This window comes from Quercus lobata, chromosome 2 (assembly GCF_001633185.2).
Source record: "Quercus lobata isolate SW786 chromosome 2, ValleyOak3.0 Primary Assembly, whole genome shotgun sequence".
Taxonomy (NCBI): domain Eukaryota; kingdom Viridiplantae; phylum Streptophyta; class Magnoliopsida; order Fagales; family Fagaceae; genus Quercus; species Quercus lobata.
In genome coordinates this window covers 88,190,746-88,202,991 of record NC_044905.1, presented here as the reverse complement: position 1 = coordinate 88,202,991, position 12,246 = coordinate 88,190,746, and the positions used below count along the sequence as shown (strand labels likewise).

The 12,246-nt window shown below is 33.3% G+C and overlaps 2 protein-coding genes and 1 non-coding gene across 3 annotated transcripts; 1 reads left to right on the top strand and 2 right to left on the bottom strand.

The window, feature by feature from the left end:
* Positions 1-1,083: 1,083 nt before the first annotated feature.
* Positions 1,084-3,568, top strand: LOC115956871 (pentatricopeptide repeat-containing protein At4g32430, mitochondrial). Its single transcript, XM_031075146.1, has one exon. The coding sequence runs from the start codon at positions 1,190-1,192 to the stop codon at positions 3,506-3,508; it is 2,319 nt and encodes a 772-aa protein (XP_030931006.1). The 5' UTR covers positions 1,084-1,189; the 3' UTR covers positions 3,509-3,568.
* Positions 3,569-3,864: 296 nt separating this feature from the next.
* TRNAS-AGA lies at positions 3,865-3,946 on the bottom strand. The gene has a single exon. It is a non-coding gene; the product is annotated as a tRNA-Ser (tRNA).
* A 1,912-nt stretch (positions 3,947-5,858) lies between these two features.
* LOC115977057 (NHP2-like protein 1) lies at positions 5,859-8,830 on the bottom strand. Its single transcript, XM_031098693.1, has 5 exons — positions 8,685-8,830; positions 8,452-8,572; positions 8,145-8,248; positions 6,273-6,404; positions 5,859-6,159 (listed from the first exon to the last, which is right to left on the bottom strand). Exons 1-5 carry the CDS (start codon positions 8,685-8,687, stop codon positions 6,133-6,135), a joined length of 387 nt encoding a protein of 128 aa, XP_030954553.1. The 5' UTR covers positions 8,688-8,830; the 3' UTR covers positions 5,859-6,132.
* Positions 8,831-12,246: the final 3,416 nt, after the last annotated feature.

Here is a 12,246-nt window from a genome sequence, read left to right as displayed (position 1 = left end):
TAGATTGTGTTGGATTTTTTCATACATTGAAACCCAGAATTCATCATTTGACTCATTCTATTCCCATATCATATTTTAAATTTTGATTTGGTTAATTAGATATAATGAGATATGAAATTATAAATATATAAATTATGTACATATGTGTGTATATATATCTAGTGCAAGATCGAAACAATGCACTAAAACACACCGACCAGTACCGAAGTATTACATTCCAATTGTCAATTTGAAACGGTCTTTGGAATGAAATTCAAAACCTTGGTGGGGCCCATCATGGATAATTTGTCCTTGTCATGTCTACCACGAGGCTAATGATATGTTGGTCAAGATATGAAGAGACAAAATGGACTGCTTAACAAAATAGTAGCAATACCCTTACTTTGTAATGAAACCTTTTTGTAGATGACCAAAGGGCACTTGGACTCTCTAAAATGTGCCCCCCTATTGCAGTTGTAATTGTTGAACTAGTTTTATAATAAATTGAATTGAACAAAGTTTTCCTCCAAATTGAGAATCTCTTCTAATCGATTACATGACGATTCGTTAGACCATCTAAAATATATTTTTTAAACAAATTACATAATTCACTATAAAAATCATGTGACTAAAACTCTAAAAATACATGTACAATCTTCATGTAGGATGTTGGAGAAAATTTCTTTCAAACCAATTTAAATTTTGTGTGCGTTTGGTATGGATTATTTTTGCCAACTTATTTTACTATCCAACTTATTTTTGTTATTATTTATGGGTCTCATTATACTTTTTGATACTATTTATATGTCTCACCGTACTATTTCAACTAACTTTTATATTATCCACAGTACTTTCAGCAAAGAAATTTCAATTTCAGCAAAATAAACAAATCCCAAACAAATCATTTGCCCAATTGAACTAAAACTTGGCAGGCAAGCCAGAATCTCAAGTTTCTACATGTTATATAATTTTGGTAAAATGAAGTCACATAGACAATTGAATTGATAGCTCGGTGTGCAATTCAGCCCAATAGTTTGGGAAGCTCTTGAGAGGGTTTGACTTAAAAATCACACCATAAATTGAGTAGAACACAGAATTGGCCCATGTTCGCTACACGTGTGCATGGTTCTTTCACTTCACACGTGTGGACTGATTATTGCAGTAAACAAAATACAAAGAGTTTTATCGTATTTGTCCAAAGGGCTTTCTCATGATTTCCCGCCAACTTAATTTGAAAGTCCTTCACGCCAAGCCACGGACAAATAGCCTCAAAAACTTTCACTCACTCAAACATGGACACCACATGTTCGATCAAATTCCTCACCCAAACGCTGCCTCCACTAACCGTTCCATGCTCGATTGTTTGCGCAAAAACCTTCCATTTCAAGCTCTTGACATCTTCAAGAGGCATCTTCAATTGGGTTTTGTCGACAATGTTGATCACGTCACTGTGGCGCTCGCGCTCAAGGCTTGTCATGGAGACCCAAAACCCGGGTGCCAAATTCACGGTTTTGCCGTTTCTTCTGGGCTTGTTTCGTACATTACGGTTTCGAATTCCTTGATGAATATGTATTGTAAATCTGGAAAGTTTGCAAAGGCTTTATGTATCTTCGAGAATCTGAGTGATCCCGATATTGTTTCTTGGAATACTGTGCTTTCGGGGTTTCAAAAGAGTGAGGACGCTTTGAGTTTTGCTCTTCGGATGAATTTGAATGGTGTTGTTTTCGATCCAGTGTCTTATACTACAATTCTTGCATTTTGTTCAGATGATGAGTTTCTTTTTGGGTTGCAGTTGCATTCCCTTGCAATGAAATTTGGATTTGATTGTGAAGTTTTTGTTGGGAATGCGCTTATATCAATGCATTCAAGATGCAGACAGTTAGTGGAAGCTCAAAGACTGTTTGATGAAATGCCAAATAGAGATTTGGTTTCGTGGAATGCAATACTATCAGGCTACACTCAGGAGGGAGATCACGGATTAGAAGCAATTTTTACATTCATTGAAATGGTGAGAGAAGGGATGAAGCTTGACCATGTCTCATTTACTAGTGCAGTTTCAGCTTGTGGTCAAGTAAGAAACTTAGAGCTTGGGAGACAGATGCATGGTTTAATTATGAAAACAGGGTATGGGAGACATGTTTCGGTTTGTAATGTTTTGATGTCTTTGTATTCAAAGTGTGAGGTCGTTGAAGATGCAAAATTAGTCTTTCAGATCATGAATGATCGCAATGTTGTCTCTTGGACTACGATAATTTCTGTGAATGAAGAGGATGCAGTGTCGCTCTTTAATGAGATGAGATTAGATGGAGTATATCCAAATGATGTTACATTTATTGGATTAATCCATGCTATATCAATCCAGACATTGGTCAAAGAAGGCCAAATGATTCATGGGTTTTGCATAAGGATTAGCTTTTTGTCCGAACCGAATGTTTGCAATAGCCTAATTACCATGTACGCTAAGTTTGAGGCCATGGAAGACTCACTGAAGGTTTTTGAGGAGCTTAACTACAGAGAAATCATATCATGGAATGCTTTAATTTCTGGATATGCTCAGAATGGGTTGTCTCAAGAAGCTCTGTGCACGTTCATTTCAGCAATCATGGAGTCCAAGCCAAACGAATACACATTTGGTAGTGTCTTGAGTGCAATTGGTGCTGCTGAGGATATTTCTTTGAAACAAGGCCAGCGATGCCACTCTTATTTAATAAAATTTAGACTTGACATGGACCCAATTGTGTCAGGTGCTCTCCTTGACATGTATGCAAAGCGTGGGAACATTTGTGAGTCTCAAAAAGTCTTCTGTGAGATGCCTGAAAGAACTCAATTTGCTTGGACTGCAATAATCTCTGCCTATGCTAGACATGGAGACTACGATTCAGTGATAAAATTCTTCAAGGAGATGGAGAGGGAAGGGGTAAGACCTGACTCAATCACTTTCCTTTCTGTACTAACCGTATGCGGGAGAAAGGGGATGGTTGATGTGGGCCGTCAGCTCTTTGACTCTATGGTCAAAGAATATCAAATTGAACCATCCCCAGAGCATTATTCTTGTATGGTGGATATGTTGGGTCGGGCAGGACGATTGGAGGAGGCAGAGGACTTGGTGAGTCAGATTCCAGGACAGCCAGGATTGTCAGTGCTGCAAAGCTTGCTTGGGGCTTGTAAAATACATGGTAATATGGAGATGGGTGAGAGGATAGCTGATGCTTTGATGGAGATGGAGCCCACGGAGTCAGGTTCATATGTGCTGATGTCAAACTTGTATGCTGAGAAGGGGCACTGGGAAAAGGTAGCCAAAATTAGAAAAGGAATGAGAGAAAGAGGGGTGAAGAAGGAAATAGGGTTTAGTTGGGTAGATACTAGAGTTGCTAGGGGTTCCTTGTGTTTGTATAAATTCTCATCAGGTGACATGTCCCACCCTCAAACTGAGGAGATATTTAGGATGGCAGAATGCATAGGATTAGAAATGAAATTTTTGAGAGAGAGAGAGAGAGAGAGAGAGCATTTGCAAGATAACCTCGTATAAGATAGATAGGTAGGAGCCCTCCAATTTGGAGGGTTAAATTTTTACATAAAATTGTTTGAATGGAATTCATGATTGTTTCTCCTCTTCTTTGTGGGAAAAAATGCTTTATTTAAGCAGACACTTGATGGATGCAAACTGTTTAGTCATTGAAACAAAGTGACATTCAGGAATATACCCAATTTAGGTACAGAATATATGAAGAAGCTCAACCTGAGAGTACAGGTAAACAAACTTGTTAATAGTCTCAAACGAAGCTTTTATAAACTGCCAAATGATTTCAATATAAAAAAGCTGTGAGCACAGAGGAAGATGCATGCATGTTACTGCAATATGATTTTGACTCAAAAACAGCAAAACGTGGGCGGCAGGATTCGAACCTGCGCGGGCAAAGCCCACATGATTTCTAGTCATGCCCGATAACCACTCCGGCACGCCCACTTGGTCGTTGATGTTGACCGCTCATTTTCATATTTAACAGTAAAACATTACTGAGCTTATGCTGTCATCCTTTGTATTTGGACTTGGGGAGTTGTGGCGCACAATGATAGCCATACCAATTACAAACACATAGAAAACTATGAAAATATAAAGATCTATGATTCATTGCTCAAAAATGTGTATGGCAATTTATGGTAAAAGTTGTCTTATAAGAAGACAAACCAAAAGATAAAAAAAAAATTCTAAAATGACTATAAGTGTCCTTTCTTACAAAATGGTCATCTACAAATTTTACCACCTATAAAAAAATGTCTTATAAAAGCTTATCTAACTTTTTGACTATATACAATTCATGTTCTAGCACTTTCAAAGTTACAAAATACTAGTACTTATCGATTACAAGAGTTAGTCCAACACACTCAAGGGGAGGTATTGCCCCTTGGACCTCTCCCAAAACTCATATATTGTAGGATTTTTAGGAAAAAAAAAATTATATTTCCTTACACCCCCCCCCCTCCCCAAAGAAATAATATTTTTTGATTTTTGTTTAGGTAAATTAATACTCATGTTTCTCAAATCATGACACTTTTTAAGTTTAAATCAAATTGATCTAAAACTCAAAGTAATTGGTTCTATAATTTAAATTTAAAATTAGAAAAAAAAAAAAAAAAAAAAAAACTACACATGTTTTGTTTCACAACACTAAATCCTTGATGCCTCTATCCCTCCATTAATCTTTTCCTCTTCTTCTCTTGACTCTCACATTTTCCAGACTAAGCTTTTGCTAGAAATCCAAATTTTAAAAATTTTGAAGATTGAAAAAGAAAATTTAATTCTACACAATTTTTTTTAAAGCATACAACTTTTCAAGTATATTGCTATACTTTACACAATTTTACATTGATTTATTTTGAGTAATCAAATTACATTTTAAACTTTATGTGTTTAGATTTATCTTGAGTTGATTGTTACGAGCTATAAATTTATTAGTTTTGTTAAATTAAGTAATTAATATTGTAGATTTATTTTGTATAAATGTTGATTAATTTTTTCAAAATAAATTTTGCTTACAATCTTGTCTTTTTAATCTTGCCCCTCCCAACTAAAATACTCGTTCTGTCATCGCTGGTGTATGTGGAATGAAAGAACTATACACACCCAACAAATAATCATGTGCTAAAAAAGTTCTGACTACCCATGTTATTTCAAAGAAAGATCAAGATTCAATCAGGCTCAGCCCCATCCCATAGCCTTGGCAAGGTGTATAATCATCTTTAAAAAAAAAAAAAAATCGATTCTAGTGATTTTGAATCTATAAATTGTCACCTGACAAAAGATGTGAACTTCCCCCTTTCTCCCGAAGCCTTCCCAAACCATTTTCTAGTTTCCCTCCGAAGCTTTACTTTAATGATCATTGAGTCGCAACTTGCTAGCCAAATGCCTCTTATTGTGGAGAAAATCTGACCAACTCTTCCTTCCAAATACCAATGTTACGAGTTAGTGAGTCCCATCCCGGGCGGAGGATTAGAGTAATGTAGGCTTATTGGTATTAGATTTTTATAATGCTTGGGTATAAGAACATGAGAAACCCATGGATCAACAGAATCCACACCTCATAATGCTAGGATCCCCAATTCGAATCTCCTCTCTCCTCTCATTTTGGGATCCGAAAATAAAGGAAGTAGAAAGAAAAATGGCAAGAAAGATATGGAACTGTGGAAAGTATGGGTCATAAAACTTCTAAGATTTGTATAAATATTGATCGTGTTTAAGATTCCGACAAACCCTATCAAATTCTAAAACTTGATCCAAAACCCTTCCATCAAATTCCTACCCATGTGTCAAAAACTGAAGAGTCACATTCAGTTGATCAAATCAATAGCATGAAAGAGACAGGTAAGGGAGGCAAAAGAAAAACGAAAAAACAAAAAGGAATACTCATTGATTCCTTAAACTACTACAGCCAAAAAGCAAACAAATCACATTAGGCAGGTTTTAACATTAATCAAAGCATCAATTATCCAAACTCCTAGCAGATACATTTTAAGAGTATTTCCCCAATTGCATAGAGATCAAATCTTATAGGTCACTAGTAGCACAACAACTTCATCAGTCAAAGCCTCTAAAGGAGCGTCCACTATGATCCAAGAAGCCCATCATACCGAAAATATGCACCCGATAACATTTCAGATCAAGAGCTTCTCAATGGCATCCTACATTTCACAAACAAAATCTCAGAATCCACAACCCAATTTCAACAAAGAAAGGACACAAGACACAAATTAAACATGACAGCATATAAGAAGGCAATTAGAACAACGACTACCTTGAGTTGCTCTATTTGGGGTTTCAATTGGCTTCCCTCATTTGATGTCACAGAACAGGCAATGACAGGTCTGGTGACTCCACAAGCTCGGCCAAGTGCTTCCTTCGAAGGGACAAATACGTAGGGTACATTCTACCAAATTCAAATAGAATTGTAACATGGATCAGGACACATTTCAGGGAATCAAAGAAAATAAAATCCAATTACATTGTAGCTATAAAATCCTAAAACTCAATTCTTATAGTCTAGTATTTAGCTTAGGTAAACAAAACAGAGTATCTTGAGGTCAAGCTCCATGTCCTCGACATGAAAGAACTGCAGGGATAGGTAGTGGCACCTCTTTCAAATCTCAGAGCTAAGACCCAGCTCAAATTAAACAAGACAGGTATCCAAAGTTAACTTCTTCATTAGTCATATGACCAGGATGAAAGGTTTGCCGTTAATCAAGACTGCTTATAGTTTGCATATGCTAATGTGCCAGACAAGTCATGAATTATTCTGTTTTGTAAACAGATTCCAATAGCAATCTTTCTAGAATCAACAGCAAATGTCTAATTGTATTGCATGTTCATAACCAATACATGTTAGAAGTCACAAAAAGTTTGTGTGTATAGATAAGCAAATGACCCTTAAAGAAAACCAAACAATCAGTATTATCTTCTAGAGGTACAGCTTAGGACAATGATATGAGTCGATATTTAATTAAGTATACAGTTTTGTTATTTATAAACAAATGAAAGCATTTAAAATAAAGTTAGATGCCCACATTAGTGAAAAACATATGCTACTGGTGTAAACCTGGCAACACAAACATTTTTTTTCCAACCGCGTGATATCTTCAAATTGAACATATTACATTCATATATAAGGAATTACAAATAGCTCACTTAGCTTATAAACATTTACCATCATAAATCCAAAAATATACTCCTTCCAGATCTTGTTCCAAAATCTCCATTGTTCATCTTGTAACAATACTAGTCTAAGTAATGGAAAAAGTTTTTGATTAATGGGTATTTCTTTTTGTAATTTGACAGTTGGGAGAGGGGAGATTTGAACTCTAGACATCTCCATTGGAAACACCAGGAAGCTTCATGCCTTTTGGCTAGTTTAATTAATGAAATATTATCCACTGACTGCCTCAGTTTATAAGAGCCTGTGAATACTAAAATATTTTAAATGAGGTAAACCAAAGTACAGCATGTTAAGAGTCCATAAAAGGTAGATTACTAGGGGCCAAGCTTTCGTAGGTTCAGGATTCATTGGGAGACAGGTTCTTTTGTTTAAATAAGAAACAAAAAGCAAGAAATATAGCCAAATAAAAGAAAAGAGAACAATTGCCCCATGCTTTAAGGTCCTGTCTGGATGGAGGGGGAGGGAAGGGGAGTAGAGTACCCTTATTCAAACCACTAATTATATTTTTTTTTATTTAAAAAAAAAAAAAAAACAACCAAGTGAATGTTTCTCACACTTACTCTCTACACCACCTCACTCCAAAAGCTTTACAACTTCTTTCCTCCACATACATCCATACAAATAAAAATCATAAACCCAAAGACACTTATCAATTAAGCTGTCTATTCAAAGACACTACAACATTTCAAATTGGATCTCATCAACTGCAAGCGTCCAAATAAAATCAACCAAAAGGACAACAATGACTAATATGCTAAGAAACACAGACCATCCACAAGTATATAAATAATTAAATGAATAAATTATATGAAAAGAAACTATTTGCTACTACAAAATCATATACCCAACCCAAGTACAAAGCTAATTCCAACTAAAATTCATTCCATATAATCATATATTAAACACTTAAAAAAACAAGTGCATTTCCCACACAGTGATCAAGGAAAAGAAAACTACCTTATCTTCAGCAAGCAGTGGGAGATGGAGAAGAATCTCAAGTGGCTCAGTGTCCGCGGCCATCACTACAATCTCAGAAATACCCCTGTTCAATGTCTTCGTAGCTGAAACCCCCCAATTAGAAAGCAAAACCCATATCAGTAAAAAAGAAAACAAATATGACCCAACAACAAAAACAACATTAAAAATCAAAACCAAGTTCTCAAATTTACTTTTTTGCTCAAATCAAACGAAACTCAAGAAAACCCAATTTCAAAAACTTCACAAAAAGGCTTTTTTTTTTTTAAAAAAAAAAAAAGGAAGAGACCTTCATTAGCACCCTTTTTGAGTTGTTTGTAGTTGGCGGCTTGTTGAACAATGTCCATTATTGAGATTGTGAGCTGCGCATCAGCCAAAGGGTAGGCTTTTGGATTCACTGCCTCTCCAGTCTGCAAAAAAAATAAAAATAACTAACACAACAAAAATAACAACCATATTGAACAAAGAAGATTGTCTATTTACTTAGTTAATATCACAGAGAGAGAGAGAGAGAGAGAGTACCATTTTCTTTTTTTGGGGTGTTGAGGAGTGGTGGGAGAAGATGGGGGCTAGGGTTTTTGCTGGGATCGAAATTAGGGTTTAAGATAAGAACAGTACTAAGCTGCCTACAATCCTAGAAGTATCGTATGGAGATCAAATTAATGTATTTATAGAAACAAACAGTGGATCGGACTGGGTTTAATATTTGACAAGCGGGTTTTAAAATTTTGTTTTTTTGGGCTGAAAATTAGGGTGAGGTTTGTGGAATATTGGCTCAGCATGGCCCATCTGGCCTGATTAGACTTCTTCCATTTGTAAAAATAATAAAATTGTACTTTCTTGTGGTTGATATTATCACAATTTTATTCATAAATTTTTATATTTTCTTAGTGTGGATTAAATTTTTAGGGTTTCGCCTAAAGTACTCCTAATGATTTCATTTTAATCCAAATCATAGAGAATCAAAACGTAACAATTAAAAAAAAATTGTGAAACTAAATTTTGATCCAGTTAAATCCAAATAAGGGTAATTTGTTTGTCAACAAAATGTAAAATTTATTAATTTGGACAAAACCTTAAAATTTTCATTTTATTCCAAATTTTATGTGTTCAAAGATAATATTTAAAAGTTTGTGAACTAAATTATGATGCAGCCAAACCATAAGGAGGTAAATTGTATTTTATCCTAAAAATTATTGATCCAAATTTTCATCAAAGATAATAATAATAATTAAAAAAAATAAAAAAAAATAAGGCTCCATTGGTAAAGTTTTTTATCATTGAAATCTAAGAAAAAATATATTTAAAAAGGGAAAAAGAAATAGAGTTTAATTTTCCCAACTTAAATATTATATATAATAACGTAAATTTTAGGTTAATGTCAAAATTTCAACCACAAATATGGATAGGATAGTTTGCTTTATCCTAGTAATTAATATAGAGAGAGAGAGAGAGAGAGAGAGAGAGAGAGAGAGAGAGAGGATGGAATATGTATGCATTTCATTAGATTTCAAGATTATAAAAAAAACACACACACTCACAAAAATTAGAAATTAGGCATAAAAGAATGAAAGAATCTAAATAGACGTATTTATGGGTATATTACGATTTGAAAATAGCTTAATAGCTCAAAGAAAATATTCAACATTATTATAAGAACTAGTTTGTAACCCTATACCAATGTGTGGGTACATTTAAAAATAAATCTATTAGTTTCTATGAACAAATATTAAAGCTCTTAAAACACTTTTCTGGTAGTGCTTCAACACATCCTTTTATCATTCAATCATATTATAAGAGAATCCATTACTATTTATCAATCTTAATTATCTTTGATTCATTAATAACTCTAAGCCCTCATTTGGAAGGAGAGAATGGAATAGAATGCAAAGAATAATTTTAGAATATTCTTCCCTTTCCTTGTTTAAGAATCTAAGTGGGAGGGAATGGAAATCTGGGGTTCAATTCCCGTCTACACCAAAAAATAATTGGTGTCTTAGTCTAATGATAAAGAGCTGTTATCAGGATTAGACGCCATAGATTGAAATTCTCTATAAAAAAATATATATATAAAAAAAAAAAAAAAAAAAGTAAGAGGGAATGGAATGAGTAGGAGAGAACACTCATTCCTCTCTATTCCCTTAAAATCTCAAATGTTCATTCCTCTTGAAATTGGGAAGAATGGGAGGAAATGAAATTAGATTTAATGAATTTTGTATTAAAACTCCTAAAATACCCCTATATACTCAACCCTTTATTTTAAAATAAGGGTATAAAAGTAATATTGTAATAAAATAATTTCACTTCATTCCCTCTATGTTAATCCCAAACAAGATTACTTACATTCCATTCATTTCCATTCATTTATTTTAAAACATCCAATTAAGGTTACATAATTCCATTCCATTCACTTCCCTTGCTTAAATACATTTCATTCATTTCCATTCCTTTATAATCATTCTATTACATCCTTTTATGAACTCCCAAACGACGCCTTAAGTTTCTAACTTATGAAGACAACATTTGGTTTACCAAGCACTCAAAATGCTAGAAGCCAATAAGAGAAAATGATATTTAGATTTTTTATGTGGGGCTAAATTTGGTGTATATTAGAAATACCAATCATAAATAAGAAGTCCCTTTCAAACTAAATTAAACTAATAAATACATTGTTTTAGTTTAAATTTAAAGCAATAGTTTTAAAAGGCATTTATCAAAATATCTAGGGCGCAAATGACATTGTCTAAAGCAGTTAGTGACACACTAATTGATCAAAACTTTTAATCAATGATTTATCGTGACTTACCTTTCTTTTTCTTTTCTTTTCTTTTCTTTTTTTTTTTGGGTAAAAGGTAAGTCACACTAGGTGGTAACATAAATAGTAAATTATCATGCTGTCATACTATTTCATGGAAAATTATTAGGTACTTCCGGAGTATCATAAATGCGTATTATTTCCTCTCACATAAATGGTGGCTCCCACCATGAATTTAATTAGTATGACTCACCATTCATATAAGAGAAGAGAGTACGCATTTATGGTATTTCAGGAGTACATAATAATTTCTCCTATTTCATATAACATATAAAGATAAATATAGATATATAAGATTATAGATATTTAAAGAGAATTTTTGTGGACAACTTTTGCATCACAGCTTTTGCCACAACATTTATGTGGCTAACTGTGAGAGATAGAAACAAGGTAATGAATTAATGCAAAAAATAATAGGTAATGACTCACAATTTATTAGTAAATCAAAGCTATGAAAAAGTTATAGTTTTATAAGAAAAACTTATATAATGTCAAAGCAATAGTTAAATGTGAGTTATTACTAGTCCCCTTGGTTTTTGTGCTTGGCGCCAAAATTAAAAAAAAAAAAAGTTAAACAATTAGAATTTAATTTGGATTTGATTTAAATTCTATTTATGTTTCGAATTTAATATAATACATGATATGACAATTTGATGTTTAATATATAATATAAATAGTCAAACACGAAACTAAAATATTGATTCTGATCATAATTATCGTATATAATAACAATCCTTTTTTTTTTTTTTTTTTTGAGAGTATATAAGATATAACAACTATCCTTAACACAATAAACAACAATAGTATCACCAAGTTTATTAAAATTTAGTCGAGTTGAAATATTTCCGTAGAAATATAATATAAGAAATGTTTAAGATATGTTTAACATGTTCAGTAAGCAAAAAATTTATTTTTAAAAATAAGTACATGTATAAAATACGACATAACACACATTTTAGTAGGAAAAAACATGTTTTACACTTGAAAAACGTGACTTGTTAAAGTCACATTTTCAGTTATAAAACTTAAAAAATACAATGTATAAAATACTACTGCTCATTTTATTAACTATTAGCAATGATCCTGTGTGATGCACGAATAATACAGTAAGCAAAATAGAAATTCTACACTAATATCTTTCCTGAAAACTTGAACTCCAGCTCTTACCTCCCACACCCCACAAGCACTTATACTTGTAAAATGACCATTGTGTCAAGAATACGCAGTTGTAGGGGATGGAAAATTTAGATTATAAAGAAAAAATTACAT